Below are 23,448 nucleotides of genomic sequence, written 5' to 3' on the forward strand. Positions count from 1 at the left end.
ATTTACCTAAATAAAAATTCAATCCAACATCTAAGAGAGTCATTTGCCTGCGAACAGTCGTATGATTTTGAAAATATTTTTTGTATATAATTGTATGGTGGAAATTGCGGGTGCCTAAATACTTTTGAGCGGTAGTGTTGTTGTTAACTTATAGTGCCAACTATTTTATTTTTTTAATACATACCTGTAATCAACATCATTACCTATCAAACTATGTACCTATTACTAATAAAGCCTTTGAAACGATAAACTGTCCAATAACATCGCATTGGCAGCGAACTGTTCGTCTGGTAGTTAGTAAGTTAGTTAGGTTAGTTATTTATTTAGTAACTTAGTTAAGAATTAGCTTTAAGTTTTGTGCTTGGGGACTGAAAATTAGCGGTCTCGCTGAGACATCCATTTTACTGCACGAATATTTATAAATTCTATCTGATTTGTTATTGTATTTGCAATACATTGTTTTTTTTTGTTGGTAAAAATATATCTTTTTTAAATATCCTTTCTCTAGTAACTTCATCGATTAATTCTTCATTGACCTTTCCTTACCTATGTTACTTTGATTTAATGACGATTACGCAAATTACAAGTTCATTGCTGATTACTCCCTGTCATCATGTAAGCATCAAGGGCCCGATAATGGCACAGACCTTCGCCAATTAATCAGTGACTGAGCTATTGCGCGAATCGATAACTCGATTTGCAAGCCGCAGGTTCTCAGGAATTCAAAGTCATGTAGAAAAACGGTGCATTTTTTATTATTAATACACGATCGGTAATAACGATAGCCAACGATAAAATATGTTTTTGACAAAAAAAAATTTTTTTGGTACAAGCTTTTATCGCTGACTGTACTTTTCTTTCCACAGGCAACTAATATCTTGCTTGATTTTTGTTTGAAGAAACGTCGCTTTTGACACTGATCTTTAGCAAATTTTTGACGTATAGTTGGTCAAGTAAAAAGTATGCCGAATTTAAAAAAATGTTGGCGTGAAGGGATATTGTCCCATAGAAAATTTGAATTTCGCGCCTTTTTCTACTGACAAGATTTGCTTGACCAACTATATCTTCAAGTTCGAATCAGGCCAGTAGTAAAAAAAAACAATGGTCAATTTAATGTCCAGTATCTTTTCTTGTTTTTACGTGCTTTTGGGGTTTCTGTATCTGAGTGAATTGCAAAAAAAATTAACAAAATTAAGCGTAGTTAAGAAGCGGTGATTAGCCTCTTAAGGTAATTGATTCACTTGTGTTACGAAAATTAACCATGTAAATTGTATTGTATTGTATTTATTGTACTTAATTAAGTCTATAGCATACGCTAACACACTTTCATGCATATAACCTAAAATGGCTTAATTGTCGTAACACAATGGAATCAATAAACTTTTGACTTTGACAGGTTCTTAACTATGTACAATTTTCTTGCAAACAACCGTGTTTAGTACCGACTCGACTGAAAAGCTCTCTATTATATCACAATTGTATAAAATACTATTACGTCACCTTATTTATTCCCTTGTTTTTTATAAGTATCTCTAATTGTTTATTTTCTAGTTCCGTTTCTTTTACCCTACCTATACCTCGTTTTTCTAGGATTAGAAAAATGTGTAACAATCTTGGCATATTTCTTTAATGGAAACCGCTTTAAAAAAAAAATAACTATTCAACCAATTCGTATGAAACCAATAGTTATCCTTACTATAGAATTGTTACATATTTTCTGTTACTTATACTTCAAAAGTGTTTTTCAACAAAAAGACACGTCAAGATTGTTTACCCTTTTTCTAATGCTAAAAAAACGAGATATAGTATCAGATTTTCTATATAATTATGGTAAATGAGAATCTTTTCAATAAACCGCCAACCAACAAGCACCAAGCACCTTTAGAAAACACGTCGAGCTTTCCCAATTTGTAGTACAAACATTTTGCCGGTAGACTAATTAACAGCCGAACACTGAAACGAGCAAAACAAGTTTACCAGGAGCTAAATATATACCTTGCTGAGCTTCTGCTAATAGGCAGTAAATAATAAATATAGTTTATTTTATTAACATATAAACTAACATACAACAATATACAAACACTAGACATAATGTAAAATAATTAAATTAAATTATAATATTACAAAATTAAAACTAAAATAAATAATAAAATAAAAAATATCCGACTCGCACTTGGCCGGTTTTTTTGTTTATAGTGTCACATAATAAATAACCGAGTAAAGATTGATTAAAACTAAAATTAAACCTAGAAATAAAATAAAAAACTTTAAAATATACTTACCTACAAAAAACGACGAACGCAATTACCTACAAAGAAAATACTCCTTCTAACAAGTCGGACTGCGGCATGGACCCAATGACACTGGCGGCGTTACCTCTCTGTATAATACTAAAAATAAAACTAGTGCCCCATTCAAACTAACTTAAAAATAATGATGAAGAAGGACCTTCTTCATACTTCTACTATGGGACCAACACCAAAAACGCGAAAAAATTTGGCTGTTTCATACATTTTGGCTGGGCCATTTTCTATGGGTGTTTTTTTTTTCGCGATTTCGTGGTTGGTCCCATAGTTGCTCAGTATAATCCCAAAACCTCCCTGGCAACGGGAATGCACTTATTATTAGCCACCCTGTATAGTTATTGCATGCTATAGCAGGTTAATTTTAGTATAAAATGGGTACCTTAGGTAATATATCCGAGGGGGGTCTCTATTATTTCCCATAAAGTTTTAAGTCATAATGTATTGTTAGTCCGCATTTTCGTTAGTCATAATTTGGTTTTTCTCAGAAACGCGTAACATTTCAGGATTGCCATAAAACAAACCTAACCTATCTATAGGATAACCTTACGTAAATCCTAAAAATTTAACAGTCAGAATTATGACTAATGATATAATGATAATCTTACAATCATTACATTCATCATTATCATTAACTTGTTATTCTCTTGTCGGTGGAGTATCTTCCAGCTTTCCCTATCCTGCGCAGGCTTTGGCTTTTTGATACGACACGACCCCTACTTTTTCATTCACTTCATCTAAAAAGCTGCGTCTGGGTTTTCCTCTACCCCGCTATAATGACTTTCAATAATTATGTCAAACAAAGGGACCCCATCCGAGGGATCTACAAACAAAATTTTAGATAATAAAGTACCTAGTTCGTTTAATTCTTCTGCCATCCTACTTGACAAAATGGGCGAGAAATCCGTTCAGTCCTGTCATTAACTATAGACTAGGTAATAAAACGGACTTGCACCATTCACTAACCCAATGTTATCCGGTTAAACCTGGAGTAACCATGGTTACTAGTACAATTTGACACTGGGTTAACGGTTTAACCGGTTAACCCCGGGTTAGTGGGATGGTGTAAGTGGCGCTATTAAGGAAATGTCTGGAAGTGTCTACGTACGTGGTGGCGTCTTTGAAGTCAGCCGTCAGAATACTTGTCTGTATTGCAACGCTTCCAGCGTATGGGCGGGGTGCACGTAGCGGTGAGTACAAAAGTGTTTTAAAATGGAAACTTTAAATCAGAAAATGCTTTTTCTTTTTTTTTTTTGAATTTTTACCATTACTTTTTAGGGTTCCGTACCCAAAGGGTAAAAACGGGACCCTATTACTAAGACTCCGCTGTCCGTCTGTCCGTCTGTCTGTCTGCCACCAAGCTGTATCTCATGAACCGTGTAATTTTCACAGATGATGTATTTCTGTTGCCGCTATAACAACAAATACTAAAAAGTACGGAACCCTCGGTGCGCGAATCAGACTCTCACTTGACCGGTTTTAACATTAATTAACAATTGCAATTACAATTATTAATGGAAATTTAAAAAATATATAAAAAGTAATTGCGCCTTCAATTTACAATTTCAATTGCAAAATGTAATGGTTAATTAAATTTTTAGTTACATTTTGAAATTGAAATTAGAAATTAATTACTTTACCCAATTACAAATTACTTTTATTGAATACAAGTTTTCGATCATCTTTAGTATTTCCAATATCATATTAAAATTATGGATGAGCTTTAAATTTGACTAACCTTACAATATTTGATTTTTTGTATTAAAAAGACATAAAGGAGTATTTTTGCAAGTTTTTGTACAAGCGGAAATAATACATAAATTAAAAACAGTTTTATGTACGGGAAATTCAAGGATTAAAATGTTAGATTTTTATACCATTGCGTTTAAGTTAATGTATAAAATAAACGACAATAAGAGTGAATGTAATACATTTGTTCATCGTTGTAAAGTAGAAAAAAAGTTAACATTCAGTAATTGAGTAATTTAATTTCTAATTAATGTAATTCCATTTCCAAAGGTAATGGAGTTGCATGTAATTAAATTTTCATGTAATTAAATTACAAACAATTTAATTACATGCAATTAAATTAGTAATGAAATTACACAAGTAATTAATTGCGCCCAAAACTGCCGTGCGCCCGCTCAAGTCTATCTATCAAGTAGGCGAACTGCCGGTGACAAATAATAAAACTCGTTTTAACTTGCTGCGACATTCTCTATTTAACCGGTTTATTTCGAACGAAATAAGAACTCAAGAACGAAATGAGAACGAATTGGTGTAAACCGTTATCTCAAAAGAACTGTTCTTTAACCGGTAACCGCAAACGGAAACGAAATCCTTTTCGTTCCCGGACGAATGAGCGATAACGGTTTGAGCATTGAGACCGGTTTCCGAGCCCTGGGCGAAGGGCCTAAGGCATTCACTTTCGAGCGCGACTATCCATTACGCCCCTTCGTTATACGTCGCTGAAGGCGATATCGGGCACGTCACGGCATGAATTATTGTACAACCTGTATAACGTACGTTTCAATGTCACTGGAAATTTTATTTTAATATCTGTGAAAGAAAAATGTGCAACCATTATACAACCGAGGTTACCGGTAGTGGACCTTATGACCTTGGGATAAGGTTTAAAATTGATTGCTGAGTCTTGCGAAAAATCTTGGAAGGGTATGCTTGTTGCTGCATATTTTATTGAGATAATCATTATCGTCATTTCATATATCGCTTCTAGGCACAGAACTTATTCCTACTATATTTTGTTTAGTTTAAAAATTGTCGTTAAAAAAATTTAAAAAATAGTGTTGTTGTATTCTAATTTTAATATCTGTGAAAATATCAATTACTGTTCATGAGATACAGCCTGGTGACAGACGGACGGACGGACGGACGGACAGCGGAGTCTTAGTAGTTTTTACCCTTTGGGTACGGAACCCTAAAAACGATTAAAAGATTAAACACAGAAACTTTTATTTACTAACAGCTCATTTATACAGAATTTGGATAGTAATGCCAGAATACTGGTCCTTCATATTATTGTTAATTTTAATACTGTATAATATACACAAAATAACTCAAACTAAAATTATATAAACAAAACACATTAGTAAAACTTTACAGTCAATAGGTACATATATATGTATATAGATGGCTTGATTTACAAAAAAGTAAGGATACGGGTCTTTGTAATCAACTAAAAAAAATACCCCCTTGGGAATGAAATGAACTATTACAGTTACTGGGCAGTAAAAGCTGATTTTACCCACACCTGAGTCCAATACTCTTACAACGTGCAATGTGCCACAGGGCGGACACGCTATACATTAAAAATCACTTGCGTTTCTATGTGTGAACGGCACGTCTGTACACGCGGCATGCGCATGCGTCATTGTGTGAGTAAGTTGTTTGAAAATAGTACTGAGCGGTCGGCAAACGGCCGTCAATCTGCTGTCGTGGGGCGAGGTAATTCGAGTCGGGGCGGGGCGGTGCGTGGCCGTTCTGTATGATAATATTGATAATACTATTACTTATTCTGTGAATGTTCATAAAATAAGTAATTTTTACCTTTTTTAGTCATTTGCACGGCATTGGTCAGCGTTCGATCAACATAACCCCGTCCTACCGTAACACCGTCGCACTGTAAGTGTAAAAATATTGTCTATAATGTTAATATTCAGAGGAAAATGGGGACTACGTTTGTTACTTTGTATGGAGAAGGGGTCACGTGACTTCGTCCCCTTTCGTCTTAAAATCATTTTCTCTTCACCTGTATTATCGGTAAACAAGAAGCTGTACGAAATAAAATCTTGTAAAGTATTCTCACTTATTTTTATGCAAATCGACTGCAAAGGGGCAAACGGTTAGCAATAAGAATCCTTTGTCAGGCCCACAGATCACTTATAATAGACGGACCATGGACCATTGAGCGCTTAATACGCTTATGCTGTTATGCTATTTCATATGCAAAAATTTACTTCAGTTGCATGTTTGGTTACAAAAAATGAACACGTAAATAAAGTCTGATTTATATTGTCGTGAGTCATACTAATCATTATTCGCTTGCCCTTGTCCCATTCACTTGGGGTCGGCGCAGCATGTCTTTTTCTTCCATACATCTCTGTCACCCGTCATCTCATCATTCACTTGCGTTAGTTTCATATCATCTTTCACACAGTCCATCCACCTTTTCCTCGGTTTTCATCTCCTCGTACTTCCCTCCACATTCATTCTTAATACCTTTCTCGTCACATGACTTTCATCCCTCCGCATCACATGCCCGTACCATGCTAGGCGATTTGCCCTTACTTTTTCTGTTATGGGTGCAACTTTCAGGCTTCCTCTTATATACTCATTCCTTGTCCTATCCATTCTCGTCACGCCACACATCCACCTTAACATTCTCATCTCCGCTACATGCAATCTCTTTTCATCCGTCATCTTTAGGGCCCAACACTCTGAGTCATACTAATATTAATAGGTAATTGTGTGTTTTATAAAAGGGCAAAGTTGTTGTTTAACCCCTCGTGCTTATATTGATACCCGAGCAAGCGAAAGATCCTAAAAGTGGAGTAGCGAGTGGTTCGAAAAATGGAATCTTGAGTGTTGCAAGGGTTTCAAGGCACGAGGGCTAACAAACTTTAGTGGTGTTGGTGTGGTAAAACTTAAAAAATGTTTCACCACACCAACGCCACACTTACACACCACACCAAAGTATTTCATACATCACCACAGGTTCTGTTCTGTGCCTGAAATAAATATTTACAATTTCAATTTCAATTTTCCTCAATACTAACTATAAAACATAAAAAATAAAATCCAAATGAACGCTATTAAATATTTATTATTAAAAATATTACTTAGAAGTCAATTCTACCAGTCAACATGAGTAAACAACTCACCATTAGCATCAAATTACTTCGCAACTCTTGTCGCTAAAAAGCAACTTTTACGTCAGCTGGAGCATTTACGACCAGTACCAGTACCATGAGTCACTGACAGTGTCAAAACTGACATATACTCTAACGTTTACGTAATTTACTTTCTATACATCTCGCTCGCACTAATATGTCAGTACGAGCGAGATGCATAGAAAGTAAATTACGTAAACGTTAGAGTATATGTCAGTGCCGAACTGATGGTAGCCGTACAGATTGACTCAAAAGCTTGTAACTTGTAACAAGCGGATGTTACTTATTGACAGCTTTTGTTAGAAAGGGACTTCCTCTTGTATTAAAAATTACAAGCTTTTGAGAAACGGGCCCCTGGTGTGGTGAAAGATTATTTTACGGTTAACTCTTTGATTTTTACCAAAGAGGATATAATAGGATAGAGCGGTACTGTTATAGTAAATTTTGTAACCGCAGTAAATTCACTGCCATCTACCGACACACGATTAAAACTAAAAAAGAAGATGTATAAAAATACGATAAAATGTATTTATATATGGATAAATGATGTTTTTATTTGCATTAATTATTTTTATATGATTTTGACCCATGTTCTTTCACTGAAATTGCGTTAAAATTGATAAATAACAAACGAAACCGTACAATACAATACAACACAATAATTTTTATTTGCAAACCGTCAACGCCATCTATCCGAGAGTAGGCCAAAGGTAGTGGCGCCATCTGATCGAGAATCAAATTTTCTTTATTTTCGAGGCACGTTTTTTCCTTAGACTGTATCCATCTATATCTTCGATTTTTACTCACTCTCACGACGTTGGTCGGTGCGGTCAACATGAACCCATCCTCAGCATCGTTAGTGCTTGAAAATAGAAACCCAGGCTTTCTATTCCGAACATGTCCAGTGAGTGAGTAAAAATACGTGTTAAATCGTAAAATAAGTTTAATTATGTACTTATGCCACTTAATATATATAGCGAGACGGGCGCCATTCTTTATAGCTCACTTATGTCTAAGTGTAGCGGGCGCGTCGTCGTATTAAGGATGACTCACATGTCATTTTCTATGACGGCCACATAAAACGGCTGATCGGTGATCACGTGGTGCTTTCTATAAAAAACCGGCCAGGTGCGAGTCGGACTCGCCCACCGAGGGGTTCCGTACTTTTTTTAGTATTTGTTGTTATAGCGGCAACCGAAATACATCATCTGTGAAAGTTTCAGCTGTCTAGCTATCACGGTTTATGAGATACAGCCTGACAGACAGACGGACAGCGGAGTCTTAGTAATAGGGTCCCGTTTTTACCCTTTGGGTACGAAAGCCTAAAAACGAAGCGCCGGAAGCTCCGGTCATCCATACGTCATCCGCGTGAGTCATCTTTTATGCGCCAAAATGCGGTATCTATGTGAGTTAATATAGATTATAGATCCAGAAATAAATCAGCGTTATTGCGTTTACTGCATTCAGCAATATCTACGATGCTTCGATTTCTCGGTAATATTGTTTTCAAGGGGAAATAAAGTCTTTGAGGTAGTTTTTTGCTGAGCTCGGCTTTCACTCAAAAAACCTATTTCTACAACGAGAACTGGGTTATATTTATGGTCTCTTTGAGTTTCTTCAAGTCTCTTTTGGTTAGGCTTAATTCAAAAAATAGTTGAAGAAATAAACTAAAGAAATCAATTAAAAAAATATCTACAAACATTTTTTTTCCAGACCCCAAATCTTTATAGTTTTTTGTAAATAAAAAAAAACGAAACAAAAAATTTCTTCGATATTTCTAGCCAGCAGATTCCGACGCGCGTCACGGACGCTGTGCGTACAGTAATGACAACAATTATATGACATCAATTATTGGATACATTGCTATACAAAAAAAATACAAAAAAAAAACAATTCCTCCCTTAAAACACTTTCAAGTCACATTTTACGTGACAGCTAGGTACTCCATATAAAAATTAACTGACATAGAGGGATCATCATTCGACGCGGGAGGTATAAGGTGTAGTTACTTATGATATATGTATAACGATTACTTTCCCGTACACATTAAATTTAACATCCACATAACAGTGTCATTTCAGCTTAAAGTCTTCCAGCTTGTGACCAACCGCAGTAAAAATGTTCTCCACAGTGCAGGGCAGACCTGAAAAGACAATTCAATACCATAAAATCAGGGTTGTAACAGTTCTGTTGTCCATGGCACGAAGGGTCAAACACATTTTAGAAAAAGGTCACTTCTGTGGACAATACAATAAAAGTCAACGACTCTGGTACATATATATCCCGTTTCTCTTATTTGAGTCAAGTACTGAAAAAATTTATCCCGCCTGTAAAGGTGCCGCTACAGGAAAGACGCGAACGATAAAAAAATAGTTATTTGTGCAATAAGAGAGGAAAGTTGGTTTTACTTGCGAGTGTTTATTTAACACAGCGAGTGTTTACTCAAAAATACGAGATGTAAAATAACTTTGCTCTCGTGTTGCAGATATCATTTTTCACCTCAGTAGTGAGAACATATTAAAGGTTAAAATGTATTTAGAATTACACAGAATAATACACAAAAAAAAAGAAAAAAAAAAAACGAATTTGTAATTGAAGTATGAAGTGGCAGTTCATGGCCCTCACTAAATTAAAAAGCTACTTTGTTTCACTCCCTGGAGTGAGGAAAGTCGCACTTTCCTCACTCCAGCGAGTGACGAAAGTAGGCTTGTTCGAGCTGCTGAGGTGAAAAATAAAATGTGTATCACCCATAAAGTTGATTCAACCAGCTATACGTTGAAAAAAATTATAAAATATATTTACGCAATTTTATTAAAATCAACACCAAAGATGATAAACATCACGGTTCGCCAGTGGCTGCAACAAGCATATCAATATCCGTACCCATCTCAATCCATTCGTCCTTCTGCCCAGCGTCCAGCCGCGCCGAGCGTACCGCCTGCCGTAATGCAAGGACCACCAGTACTACCACAGATGATAGACACCAGAGCCGTTCGCCAGTGGGTGCAACCAGTATATCAATATCCGTACCCATCTCAATCCATTCGTCCTTCTGCCCAGCGTCCAGCCGCGCCGAGCGTACCGCCTGCCGTAATGCAAGGACCACCAGTACTACCACAGATGATAGACACCAGAGCCGTTCGCCAGTGGGTGCAACAAGTATATCAATATCCGTACCCATCTCAATCCATTCGTCCTTCTGCCCAGCGTCCAGCCGCGCCGAGCGTACCGCCTGCCGTAATGCAAGGACCACCAGTACTACCACAGATGATAGACACCAGAGCCGTTCGCCAGTGGGTGCAACAAGTATATCAATATCCGTACCCATCTCAATCCATTCGTCCTTCTGTCCAGCGTCCAGCCGTGCTGAGCGTATCGCATGCCGTAATGCATGGACCACCACAGATGATAGACACAGCGACGGTTCGCCAGTAGCTGTAATAATTATATCATTATCAACATATTTTTTGATAATATTTCTGAAGCGGGAAGATATTCATTAACAGATGACGCAAGTGAAGCAATTTGACACAATCCTATATGGCTCTGAATTTCACACATATTCATGCAAGTACGAGGAAGTAAATTTCAAATACCTTTAGACTGTAGAACTCCAAAGCGGTTAGTCCCGTTCCTCTTGAAGTAGACCCTAAAGTCAGCAGGTATGTCCTTGATGCCTGGTGGCTTGTAGGTCCAAGTGCGGTCAGTCAGGAGCTGTCCCGTCGCTGAGTCGTATAGGGTCTTCTCTGATGTGAAGTAGCCGAGACCCATGATGAAAGCACCTTCAATCTGTGACAGAAAACAGTCATCGCACACCTATAAAGTTAAGATAATCTACACATTGGCAACCTGATCGATAGATTTAACACGTATAAGCAATAAAATACGCGCGTTACAACATGATTAGCAACGTTCGCACTTGGGAAAATGTATACGTTGCTTTACTAGCTTCCCTCTTTTTGGCAGATAGCGATATCAGTGTGTAAATCGCCTAAATGTCAAAAGTTCAGATTAATATTATCTCTCTTAGCACCTACTACATAGACTGGTTATGCAATTCTTTATCCCATTTATTTTTGCCGGTAAAATTAGTTTTTCCTTGGCTAAATCACTGCTGTGTACTTACTTGACCAACATCAATTTCTGGACTTAAGCTTCTTCCGGTATCTTCAAGCAAATCTACTCTTCTTATGTCATGGTTACCAGTCAAGATATCAACTTCAAGCTCTAAAGCAATAACTCCGTAGATGAAATAAGGTTTTACTCCATCATTGCTTGAATACATATGAGAAGCTTGCAGGTTCAACCCTGCCTTGTACGCTTTTTCAACCAATTCTTCCCAAGAAGGTTTCCCCATCTTTGCTCTTATAGGCTCTAATCTCTCCAGTAGAATCTCACATGCCTTCATAGTAGCAAAAGCTACGCATTCACTACCAATGCTAGCACCAGTTGTCATGGAATTAGGAGAAGTAAAACTCGTACTTGGTTTAATACTGACTTTTTCTAATGGTACACCAAGTATGTAAGCAGCTACTTGAGCCACCTTCGTGTTAATACCTTGTCCCATTTCAATGCCACCGTGAGTTATAACTACAGAACCATCGCCGTGTAAAACGGACACTATTGAATTAAAATTGCCAATGTAAAATAGGTCGTATGCCATTGGAAGAAGGTTTAGTGCTCGTTTGCGCCATCTATTATCTTTGTTGAATTCTTCAACCTCTTTAGATCGATTCTCGAAATCGGAATCTTTCTTTAGTTGGTCAATTAAATCAGGAACCGGGTTGTCTTCCTTATTCATGTTGTTAAGTCTAACTTCTAATGGATCTTTGTTGAGCTTGTGAGCTATTTGTTCCATTATATTTTCTATCATAGCCACGCCTTCTGTTGAAGCTACAAAATTAGGCATCTTGGTTAGAAAAAATAAAAGTTATTGTTTTTTAATATTTAGTGATTTGTTTAGACACATTGTCTCAAATGCTGTCACGTTACTCCCTCCTCCACGTATATTGGAGGAGTGAGTAACGGAGCTGGGAGTGAGGAGGTAGAAAGGAAAGGATAGATATAACAGGGGTAGGTTCTTTATTTATCGGCTATAGTCTAAATATGACACGCTAACAGATGGTTTAAATTACAAAAAGAATAAAAATACGTTTATAGTTGCGCTAGTAGCACGCGCAAAGCAGGAGCACGCACACGGATAGGCGCGCTGATAGCACGCGCAAGGTGAGGCGCGCTGGTAGCACGCGCACAGTAAGGCGCGCAGATAGCACGCGCAAAGGTAAGGCGCGCAGATAGCACGCGCAAGGTGAGGCGCGCTGGTAGCACGCGCACAGTAAGGCGCGCAGATAGCACGCGCAAGGGTAAGGCACGCAGATAGCACGCGCAAAGGTAAGGCGCGCAGATAGCACGCGCAAAGGTGAGGCGTGCTGGCAGCACGCGCACAGTAAGGCGCGCTGGTAGCACGCGCACGGTAAGGCTCGCTGGGTAAGGCGCGCTGATAGCGCGCGCACGGTAAGGCGCGCTGGGTAAGGCGCGCTGATAAGCACGCTCTTCGAAGAGGCGAGGCGCGGTGACAACACGCGCCTGTTAAGGCGAGGCGCGCCGATAGCGGGCGAGGCGCGGTGACAGCACGCGCCTGTTGAGGCGAGGCGCGCCGATAGCGCGCGCCTAGGAGACGAGGCGCTCCGCTAGAGCAACCGCAAAGCACCACCGGACTTGGGCGCGTGCAGAGAGCGCCAGACTTCGCCAGGAACACATGTAACTTTTTAAGGAGCGCGAGCGAGGGTTTCTTGATGGTGCGGGGCCTGGCTTGGCCCCGCACGGACCCTTACAACTGACGTTCCTTTGTTGGGAACTAGAAGCAAACTGAATTCAGATGTCCGCTGGGCCGCTTATATAGCTAGCGATAACATTTTCTAGAATTATTCTTTACTTTGTTATTATTTTTGAAAATATTTGAAAATATTTGTTCACCAGTAACAATTTTTAGATAAAATTTAGAACAAACTACTTGAAAACTATACGACCTAAACTTCATGCTAAGGAATTTAGAGTAAATTAATAGTTTGACGGATTATGTCGAAACAAAGAAACAAATATGTCAAGGAAAATTTATAGTGAATTTTAGGTCGATTAGCTTTGAAATCATTATAAAAACATGAAATGATTAGAAAAACAGCAAGGTAAGTTTCAGGAATTATGAAACAGCAAGCGGGGCAGAGGTTTCAGACTTCGCACGCGACAGGAAAGTTCGCGAGAGCTTTAAGCATCTCCGTAAAGTTATCCTGTGATTTTCAGGCGCAGATCAAGAAAATAGTAATTTAATTAGAGCCAGGGAATGCAATTTTAAAAGGTTCGATCAATTGGATTCTTACGCTAGAAACCAAAGAAGGGAGGAGTTACAGAGAAGTAATCCAAGCATGCAAGGTAAAACACTACAATGCATAACTTCTAGGATTAGCTGAAAGGACGAACGGTTAGTTGATGTAATTGGTGGCACTTTGGATTGAAAATCCAGAGTTGTAGGTTCGAATCTCACGATAACCATAGTCGTATACCTTTTTTTTAGATATATTATCTGTATCCACATTATAACGACAGGCTAATTTTTTATGAAATTCTTAAGTACATAATTTCAAGTAAATCACTACTTACAAGGAGCTCTACACCACGTATTAGAAGGCGTGTCGGTAGCTACGCTGTTAGCTTCTATGTACCACCGTCTAGTATCGTAGCAGTTAAGGAAATGATTGATTGTTATCGGGCTTATGGTCTCGTTATCCGAACAGCCGTTGTCTTGATAAAATGTATTTTTTAAGTACTGTATTACACCGTCCTTATTAACTCCAACCTGAAAATATCAGTTTTGCTGAGGTGAACAGAAGAATATAGTTAATACTGCTAAAATTTGTTAGTGATGTTATTAAAAGTAACTAAAAGCCAAAATAATTGCTAAGAAACTTTGGAAGAAAGGACAGATATCATCTAAGCTACTATAAATACGTACTACCTAATTGCAAAAGGGTTATACATACAAAAATTTTGAACATTGGTGAAACAAATATTCACAATGTTGGTATAGTTTAATATCACATTGATTTTTCATAATTTTAATCAAAACCACAAATCAAGCTCCATTAAACTTTATTTTAGAGAACAAGAACCGAGATAGCTTTTGCTTTTCTGCATGCGTAAGCCCCAAAAACTACTTGGTTAGGAATGTAAAACCGGACAAATGCGAGTCCGACTCGCGCACAGAGGGTTCCGTACTTTTTAGTATTTGTTGTTATAGCGGCAACAGAAATACATCATCTGTGAAAATTTCAACTGTTCGCGGCTATAGCTATCACGGTTCATGAGATACATCCTGGTGACAGACAGACAGACGGACAGACGGACAGCGGAGTCTTAGTAATAAGGTCCCGTTTTACCCTTTGGGTACGGATGTACGGAACCCTAAAAAGTACGGGACTCATAAACATTGGGTACACACATCAAAGTTGGAATATGTAGGTATCCTCTTTCCAGCGATTTTGAAGTTGGTTTGCAGAGGCACTATGAATCTGCAAGTCTTGTTCTGCAAGTGTGAGACTAGCGCGGCTGCGCACGCGATTTGTACAGATCGCGATATTTTGCCCCCGTACGAGCCGCCCACTCGACGGACTATCACGTTGACACTGGAAACAAAATTATTTTTTTGCATACGCTTAATTTTAAAAGTATGAATAATGTATTTAAGATCTGTCTATTTGACGCTAAGTTGGCTCAGAATACAGAATACAGAACTTTATTGGTAAAAGCAAATTTTACAGGTCACATTTTACATTTATAAAAAAATATATGTACATATGTTCGTTAATATAATGAATTATATATCACTTGGCAGATACAATAATATCAATTATTTTATCATACAATTAATATATATCTCCTCAAAAAATTTCTCGGGGAGATGGGGCGTCGCCTGCAGGAGAGGGGTCTCGACCCCTGCTCCGGGTCGTTCCTAGCGCAAAGGTTGTCCATCGCGGTTCAACGCGGAAACGCATCAAGCGTGATGGGCACCTTTGAGTCTGAAGCGATGCGGGGTGGGTTGTTCGACTAGTTTTTATAGGTTAGTTAAGATTTAGTTTTATTTATAAGTAGTTAAGTTTATTGATAGATTATTTTTAGTTCTTAAGTATTTTTTTATTAATTTGATTATTATTATTCGCTTCAGACTCAAAGGTGCCCATCACGCTTGATGAACCGCGATGGACAACCTTTGCGCTAGGATGACCCGGAGCGGGTGTCGAGACCCCTCTCCTGCAGGCGACGCCTGATCTCCCCGAGAAAATTTTTAAGGGGATATATATTAATTGTATGACAAAATGTCTGTATCAGGTATGTGTATGGCCTCCGTAAATACGACCACATTTCTAATTTTCGTAAGCAGCTCGGGTGGTTACCGATCCGCCAGCGCAGGGATGTGCATGTTCTGTCGTTGCTTTTCAACATACTCTTCAACCCCTGTTCCCCATCTTACCTAACCGAGAGATTTAACTATCTGGCTGAAGGAAGTGATCACCGCTTACGTTCTAGTGCTAATCTTACGCTTGCTATCCCTTCGAATAAGTCTCGAACGTACGCAAATTCATTCACAGTGCGCGCGGTGAAGTTGTGGAACGAGTTGCCCCTGTCGCTCAAGCGGTCCCGGTCTGTAGCATCACTCAAAGTTAATCTGAAAAAGCTTTGGCTTTCCCACGAACTGTGATTTGGTTGAGTGCTAATATATATATATTATTTATATATTATACATATATATATATATTTATTTAATATTTATTTAGTACTATATATTTAATGTATGCTAGTACATATTTATTTTATTGCATAATGCAATTAATGTATTTTAGTTATTCGTAGACGTTAATATTGTAGTTTTCCTTTTCAAATATTATTGTACGTTCTGTAAGTTTGTCTATCTATCTAATTCGAATTTTCCACTCATTTACTCTAAGGTTAGCTGGAAGAAATCCCTTATAGGGGTAAGCTCGCCTTTGTACCTAAATTTATATGAATTTCATGTTATCAATTTTTGTTTTGTGCAATAAAGTGATTTACTACTACTACTATAATTGATACTATTATTATTAATATATTACGTTTATGAAATTGCAACTGAGAAATAACGTATTTGTTTTATGAATCTAATGAAAACGTTTTGAATCTTGACCCTATAAAAATATAGTATACCAGCTATGGAAACAGTAATTTTTATTATCTTACCTGTTTGCCGGCATTTTTAAGCATTGCGCTACGGACAGATTGGTCAAATCTAACCATTGAGTGGCCGAGTATACTTCCATCCCGTCTTCAGTAGGTCTTACTACACACGTTTGAGGTTCTATATAATAATGGTATTGTGTTTCCAAATTAAATTCTCCTTTCAACACCAAATGTATATCATTACCAATGTCAACTGGTTCCACCGTCTTATTATTCTTTATTCGTTTAGTCTTTTCAGATGATTTTAGAACATCTTTAACGGTTAATAAAGGAAGTCTTTCACTAATCTTAGCATATTTTACTTTGACAAGTTTTGCAGCTCTGTTTGCGGTCTTTTCTCTATTAGCTACTATTATCGCTGCAGGTTGACCATAGAATTTTACGTCTTTGGAGCATAGAATTTCTTCTTCGTCAACAATTAGAGGAACATTTAGAGATGTAAATGAATTACGTCCTGGTATATCTTGAGCGGTGTAGAACGCTAAAACTCCTGGAAGTTTCTTAAAAGAAAAATGTTCTCGTTGAAATATATTTTGTATTGTATTGATCTGCAATCTAATAGTTCACAAGTAAACAAACTTATTTGTTTGATATTCTATACATTGGGAGGTATTTCAAATTCAGAATAGATTTCTCATCCCTTTGATATGGCAATCAGAATAAATTGTTCCTGCAAACATAATGTTTTACTTACCATAGCTTTGGTATTGTCAAATCCGCTAATAATACTGTCAGGTTTAGCATCAGCACAAACAAATGCACCATAAACTTCGTCAGTTACCGACTGCAAGTCATTTGCAAAAGTAGCTTCTCCACTACACTGTACCAAAGCTTCTAATTTTGGGATGGGCTGATTTAAAGGCCAGATACTTTTGTCCGTGTCAAAGGTTTGTGTGCCCTGGGATGTACTTCTTTTTATTGCTGAGCCGCCTGACCGGTGTCTAGGATCTAGTTTTCCATCAGGACATAAATATAACACCGCCTAGAATTTAGTAGAATATATACCAGTTACCTTAAGGCTGGCCTTGCACAGTGAATCCGAATCTGAATTAATAATCTGACTATTCTGACTTCATAGTTTGAATTCCGGTGCCTTGCCTCACACATGTCTTTAATATTCAGATCGATCAGTTGTCTCACCAACGTCTGTCTCACTCTCTCCGATGAATGTCAATGGCAAATTCATAATCTGAATCCAGTATGTGTGTGCTCATCCATAGTAATTGTACGAGTATAGAAAGTAATTGTATAGAAAGAGGTGCGTCCGGAATTCATGATCTGAATTTTAATATTCTGAATTCATAACGCACGTCAGTATCATTCTGAGAGATCAATCTGAGAAATTCATAATCTAAAAAAGTCTGAATGTGTGTGTGGGGAAATAGTTAAATTGTATGGAATTCCGTGCGTGCTGAATGAATAATATGAATTCAGATTCGGATTCAGACTGTGTAAGGCCGGCCTAAGTGTGTCTCCTTAAATAGAATGAGAAGTTGTGAAGAAAAACTTTAAAACTTATAAGTACCTACTTATCCTTAATTGATATAAGTATAGTGTGGTGTGTTCACCACTGTACTTAAAAAAGGATTATCTGATGATAATTGGATATTTTACTCTTTAAAGAACTACATAGGGTAAAAAACTTATGTTTAGCAGTAGTATGTATGGCGCAATTTTTTTTACTACCTTGTAGAAAAGAGCAACAGCTAGCATACGTCGGTATGCCGCTCCGGGCTCCGGCGGCGCCTCTTCCGGCTTAATTTCTTCAAATAAAGTCTTCACAGCTAACTGCACAGTGTCATTGGTAAACAAATCTTTACCAATCAAGGCGCTCTCCGTTTTCTCAGCGTGAATGAAATTGGCTGATATGCTTCCAAAAACCAATGCTGATTTTTCTATAATATTTGTGTTATGTTTGAATTTGAAGAGGAATCCTGCGTTGACAACGGCGTGCGCGTTTTGTGAACGAGGCATAATCTTAAAAGGAGTGAAGAAGAAAATTAAATAAGCATTTTAAAAAGTAGAATTTGAGTTGAGAGAGATCTTAGAGTTGCAAAACATAAGTTGTGATTGGTTGTCAACTTGCGAATAATCACATTTTAGAGGAAAGGAGACCACCTCTTTTCCATACAAACGTAGTCCCCATTTTCCTCTCTGGATATTGAAATTAGTTTTTTTTAAACATAATTTGATGTATATTAACCATAGCTCTGCCCCTTCGTAGAGATAGAGAGATAGAGAGAAGTGGAGAAAGGCTAGTAGGAAACCTTGGCAAAGGCCGGGATAACGATAGGTAGAAGAAGAAGAATGTTAATATCCAGAGTGGAAAATGAGGACTAAAATTGTATGAAAAGGCGATTTCGCGAAGTCGGAAGTTAAACAATTTTTGTAAAGATTTAAATTTACCTTGTAAGTTTTAACAGAACACCATTTAGATAAAGGAGGAAGCATAATATTGAGTATGATTTTTCTTTTCATGTTCATTTTCAAGAACGCCGGCAACGTAACAGCCTTCGTTTTGTGCTCTCCTTCCGCTGTAAATCACAATTTATAAACTTAGAACTTGAGACTCCCCGGCAAGCTCGGCCGAATTTCACCTTCCCATACAAACGGAATTTCGTTCTCATTTTGAAACTATGTGTGGGATTGTAATGAAACTTTGCACATACAATGACATGAGGTGTATCTAGGTCTTAACTATGGTATCTGAAGCTACATAAACTAATTACAGACCTCTCTCTTCTCTTCTTCTTCGTTTTACTCTTTGCAGAGTGTCGTGGTCAACTGCTGACAACAGGCACAGATGTTACTTGCCGTAAGATTTCTCGCCATTTTCCGCGGTTGGAGGTCATTCTGGCATTCCATGGCAGATTTGATTTGGTCAGTCCATCGCATAGGTGGCCTTTTACGCGGTCTTGCTCCGTTTGCTCTACCCTGCACCACTAGACGCTCGATGGAGTCATTGTTTCGCCTTGAGACGTGACCGAATTACAGACCTAGATACACATTATCTTATTGTAAGTACAAAGTTTCAGAGCAATTTAGCTACTCGTTTTAAAATTAGAGTGTAACTACGTTTGTATGGAGAACCGAGCTTGCCGGGGACTCTTAAGCTCTAAAACAACGCTATGATTTTTCAAAACAATCTGCAGTATTGAGAACTTGTTAAACGAGAGGAAAAATTAAATATACCAGAAAATCAGTTTCGTTTTTCAATAAACAAAACACTTACCTATCGTCAACATAGCTCCAACGGTTTCAAAAAGCAAAAACAAATCTGACTGAAACTCGTTATTAACATATTTTAAATACAGATTTCCTCCGATTGTGCCAATCTGAAAATGTATAATTGCGTCAGTCCATTTTATAAAATCTGAGAATAATAGTACAATCGTGCTACATTGGGCATTATAATCGAGGATATATTGTGCGCGCGAGCTGGAATGGAGAGCGCAAAAAAAAACGATTCACGATTGTACTATTTTATTCTCAGATTGTATAAAATGAATTTTCTGTCGGACGAATCGTTTTCGATCTAAAAGTCAACAGAATAACCCGGGAAGTTATTGTTGATCAATGTGATAGGCCTGAAAGGGCACAAGGCGGTCATGCAATTTTTCACCTCAGCTGCTCAAACAAGCGGAAACAGTAAGCAAACTCGAATTTTGTTCCCTGCTGCTGATGTGAAAATTTGCATTTGCACATTGCGTTTGTATGCTGTTTTTTCGGGTCCCACGCTGGGATCTCGACTTTATTTAAGAATGTATCGATAGTATATGGGACTCAATATTAGCACTCGCATCAAAAACACTGCTCTTTTGTTGTTCAATATGAATGTATTACACGTAATCACGTAATTATTACATTAAGTACAGCTGCAGTTAAGCCTTAGGGGGCTTTGTTCGCTGTCATAGTTTTTAGAATGTATAATAATAATAATAATAAGGGCAGCTTGTGGCGAGCTGTTGGGGAGTGACGACCCCACGGACCCGAGTGCTCCAGAGAGTCGGTCAGGGTCTCCGTCTCCGGCGTGTCTTCGTCGGTCGGAGTGGACCCCAAGGGGACCCGCAGGACTCTCAGCTCTGGCTTGCCTTCATTGGCTGTCCAGAGGGGAGTCGTAAGAGCTATATGCTCCAGGGATGGAAGTGAAAGATGCATAAGACGCGAGTTGGCACAGTGGCTGGTAACAGCCACTGGGTAGAAAGCGGCGCACACCTCTCGACACCCCTGAGCCGCTCACACCGGTGTTGCTCCTGGTCGTCTTTACGACGGCAGTCGGGGCCCATCTAGTCGGCGGCGAGTCACCGCCTGCCTCGATAACGTGTACAGACATTGTTATGGCAGGTGTCCGGACCTCTCAGCAATAGCCCAATCTTTTGACCAGCCAAACTTCAATCCATAAACCGGTATACTGTTCACTTTTTCTACAATAGTCCCAATGCCTGCTGCGACCGGTTCATGGGTGTCTATTGTTGCACCTGTGAACGGGTTCCAGCAGGCATTCTACATGACATTAAAGCTCTCCAAAGGGCCTCTACGTGTTGGATCTATATCCCCACGCAAGCCTATCAAAAGACCGGGATTTATAGGCCCGTGAAATCCAGAAGGAGATACAAATAATAATAAAATACTTTATTGTGCACTACAAAGAAAAATACATGTTACAAACAAAGACAGGACATAAGTGAGTAGGTAACAACAGGCGGACTTATCGCTAAAAAGCGATCTCTTCCAGACTTATGTACTTTGTGTTAATAAATAAATGAAAAAAATAAATAAATTAAATAAATAAATATTATAGGACAATTTTACACAGATTGACCTAGCTTGTGTTATCTAGACTACTAGACTAAACTACGTAGTTAGATGCAAATACTTATATACTTGTACATAGAAAACATCCAATATACAAATAAAATTAAATACCTTTACCAGGATTCGAACCCGGTACCTCCTGTTTCGTAGGTATGGTCACTAACCCATTAGGCTGGGAGGCTTTTTTTACTTACATTTCTTACTGGTATGTGAGCAACTAAGTCCATGTGCTCATGAAACTGCTTGAGGTAAGCGAAGTCTTCATTTTGCGTTGACAGCTGTAAGAAAACCTCCATCATATCTGTCAAGGTCATGCCAGCTCCCAGTACTAAGTTTACATCCATGGTGTATCCTTTTATTTCAGCCACGTTAAATATATCTATCACATTTGAAGGGTATTTTTCAACGTGGTAAACACCTAAAATTACAGACATTTAAAAAGGACTGCTTCGTTTCTTAAATATTCTGAAAATTAAAGTAGTTTTTTCACCACACTTAGCTTAGCTTAGATTGACATCTATTTTTGACATGTTTTTGTTTATACATACATATATGACGATCCTTATTGGGAGAGAAAATTATTTTAATTTATTTTATATTTTTTAGTATGTAATGTTTGACGATCATGATAAGAAGATAATTTTGACATTGATGCAAATTTATAGTGTAATTTTTAACCTGAAATAAATAAATCTAAATCTAATCTAAATCTGGCACTTGAAGCTCCATTTATTCTTCAAAAATGGATGATAAAACTTGCATTTTGTCCACAAGAGTGGCAAATTAAATTGGTGCAATTCCTCATGTTGCTCTTAGAATTTACTTTTTAATGATAAATACGTTTTTAATAGCGTTCATTTGAATTTGATTTGATTAATATACGGTTAGTATTTTCCTCGCGTTGGTGTGGTGAAAAATGTTGGGTTTTTCATTCAAAAAAGTTTGCTTAACCCTCGTACCTTGAAACCCTCGCAACGCTCAAGATTTCACTTTTCGAACCACTCGCTTTGCTCGTGACGCGATTTTAGAATCTTTCGCGAGCTCAGCTATCAATGTTATCACAACATCTTTGCCCCTTTGTAAAATAAGTATTACCTTGTCCCGTATTCCCAGCAATCAATTTATACTCCTTACACATTCCTATAATTTCAAACACATGCTCAAGTGTAAAAGCTTTGTACCATTTCTGTGCTCCATACTCTAAAGTTATTAATTCCTTGTTTGCTTTTTCCACAATACACCAATCATCATCAGATTTTTCTTTAACTTCTTCATAATTAAGTTTACTAAGTAGAATGTCATTATCTCTGTTCTTGTGTGCACATTTTTTGTTGCAAGATACACCACAAGGTTTAAACATTCCTAAATCTTCAAGATCTGTCAGTTTATCGACGAGATCTTTGTCTGCATCTGTGGCGAAGGTTTTGAACGCATCTGAGATTGGTCTATAGCCTGTGCATCTGCAGATATTGCCAGCAAATGAATTCTCAATTTCTGTTGTAGTTAATTTGCCTTTCTTTGCTGTATGAAGACTGCGAAAAAAAATTAAATCTTCAGTAATGTCTAGTTAATACGCATTGTTTATTAGAACTATTTAATGATTTTAATGTAGGTACACCACTAGTCAAGGTTTTGAATGTATACATGTAAAATAATTGTAAAAGTATGGTTTTGAAGGAACCTGGTTTATTCCCAGGTAGCAAAATGACGTCAAATGACGTCATTTTGCTACCTGGGTTTAATTTAGTACAGTGATCGTTAGTAATATGTCATAATTTATTTATTTGCAAAAGATAGATATGATGTCACAATTTCAGTCAAGTCGAAGCTATAATACCTTATCACACATTTACATCCAATCAGTATCCTCAATATTATTCTTTAGCAATTTGAGATATTTCTAATGATAAAAATTGCTCTAGTGTTTTGACCTTGACAACATCAGTAGATCATTATTTTAGATCTATTGTTAATTTTATGTAAGTAAATAATTTCTAGTATGAAGTCTACTGGCAGGATGCAGTCTCGCAAGCTATTGATAATCGTTTGACTCTATCTATCATTTGAGTTTGTTAGAAAGAGACAAAATTAGAGGTTTGCTGTTTTATTAATCATACTATCTTTTCCCATACAAAAACATACAAGTGTAAATG

The 23,448-nt window shown here is 37.6% G+C and overlaps 1 protein-coding gene across 1 annotated transcript in view; it reads right to left on the reverse strand.

The window, feature by feature from the left end:
• LOC134747956 (uncharacterized) overlaps positions 1-23,448 on the reverse strand; it is a 45,254-nt gene that overhangs the window by 18,045 nt on the left and 3,761 nt on the right. Inside the window, exons 4-16 of the mRNA XM_063682634.1 lie at positions 22,391-22,827; positions 21,490-21,713; positions 19,713-19,815; positions 18,887-19,014; positions 18,167-18,457; positions 17,175-17,462; positions 16,481-16,980; positions 14,709-14,892; positions 13,871-14,066; positions 11,340-12,106; positions 10,810-11,002; positions 10,538-10,648; positions 9,289-9,356 (exon numbers count right to left, since the gene is read on the reverse strand). Of these exons, the coding sequence (XP_063538704.1) occupies positions 9,289-9,356; positions 10,538-10,648; positions 10,810-11,002; positions 11,340-12,106; positions 13,871-14,066; positions 14,709-14,892; positions 16,481-16,980; positions 17,175-17,462; positions 18,167-18,457; positions 18,887-19,014; positions 19,713-19,815; positions 21,490-21,713; positions 22,391-22,827 (3,490 nt within the window). The remainder of the gene's footprint in view (positions 1-9,288; positions 9,357-10,537; positions 10,649-10,809; positions 11,003-11,339; positions 12,107-13,870; positions 14,067-14,708; positions 14,893-16,480; positions 16,981-17,174; positions 17,463-18,166; positions 18,458-18,886; positions 19,015-19,712; positions 19,816-21,489; positions 21,714-22,390; positions 22,828-23,448) is intronic.

The sequence above is a fragment of the Cydia strobilella genome, chromosome 15 (assembly GCF_947568885.1).
Source record: "Cydia strobilella chromosome 15, ilCydStro3.1, whole genome shotgun sequence".
Lineage (NCBI taxonomy): Eukaryota > Metazoa > Arthropoda > Insecta > Lepidoptera > Tortricidae > Cydia > Cydia strobilella.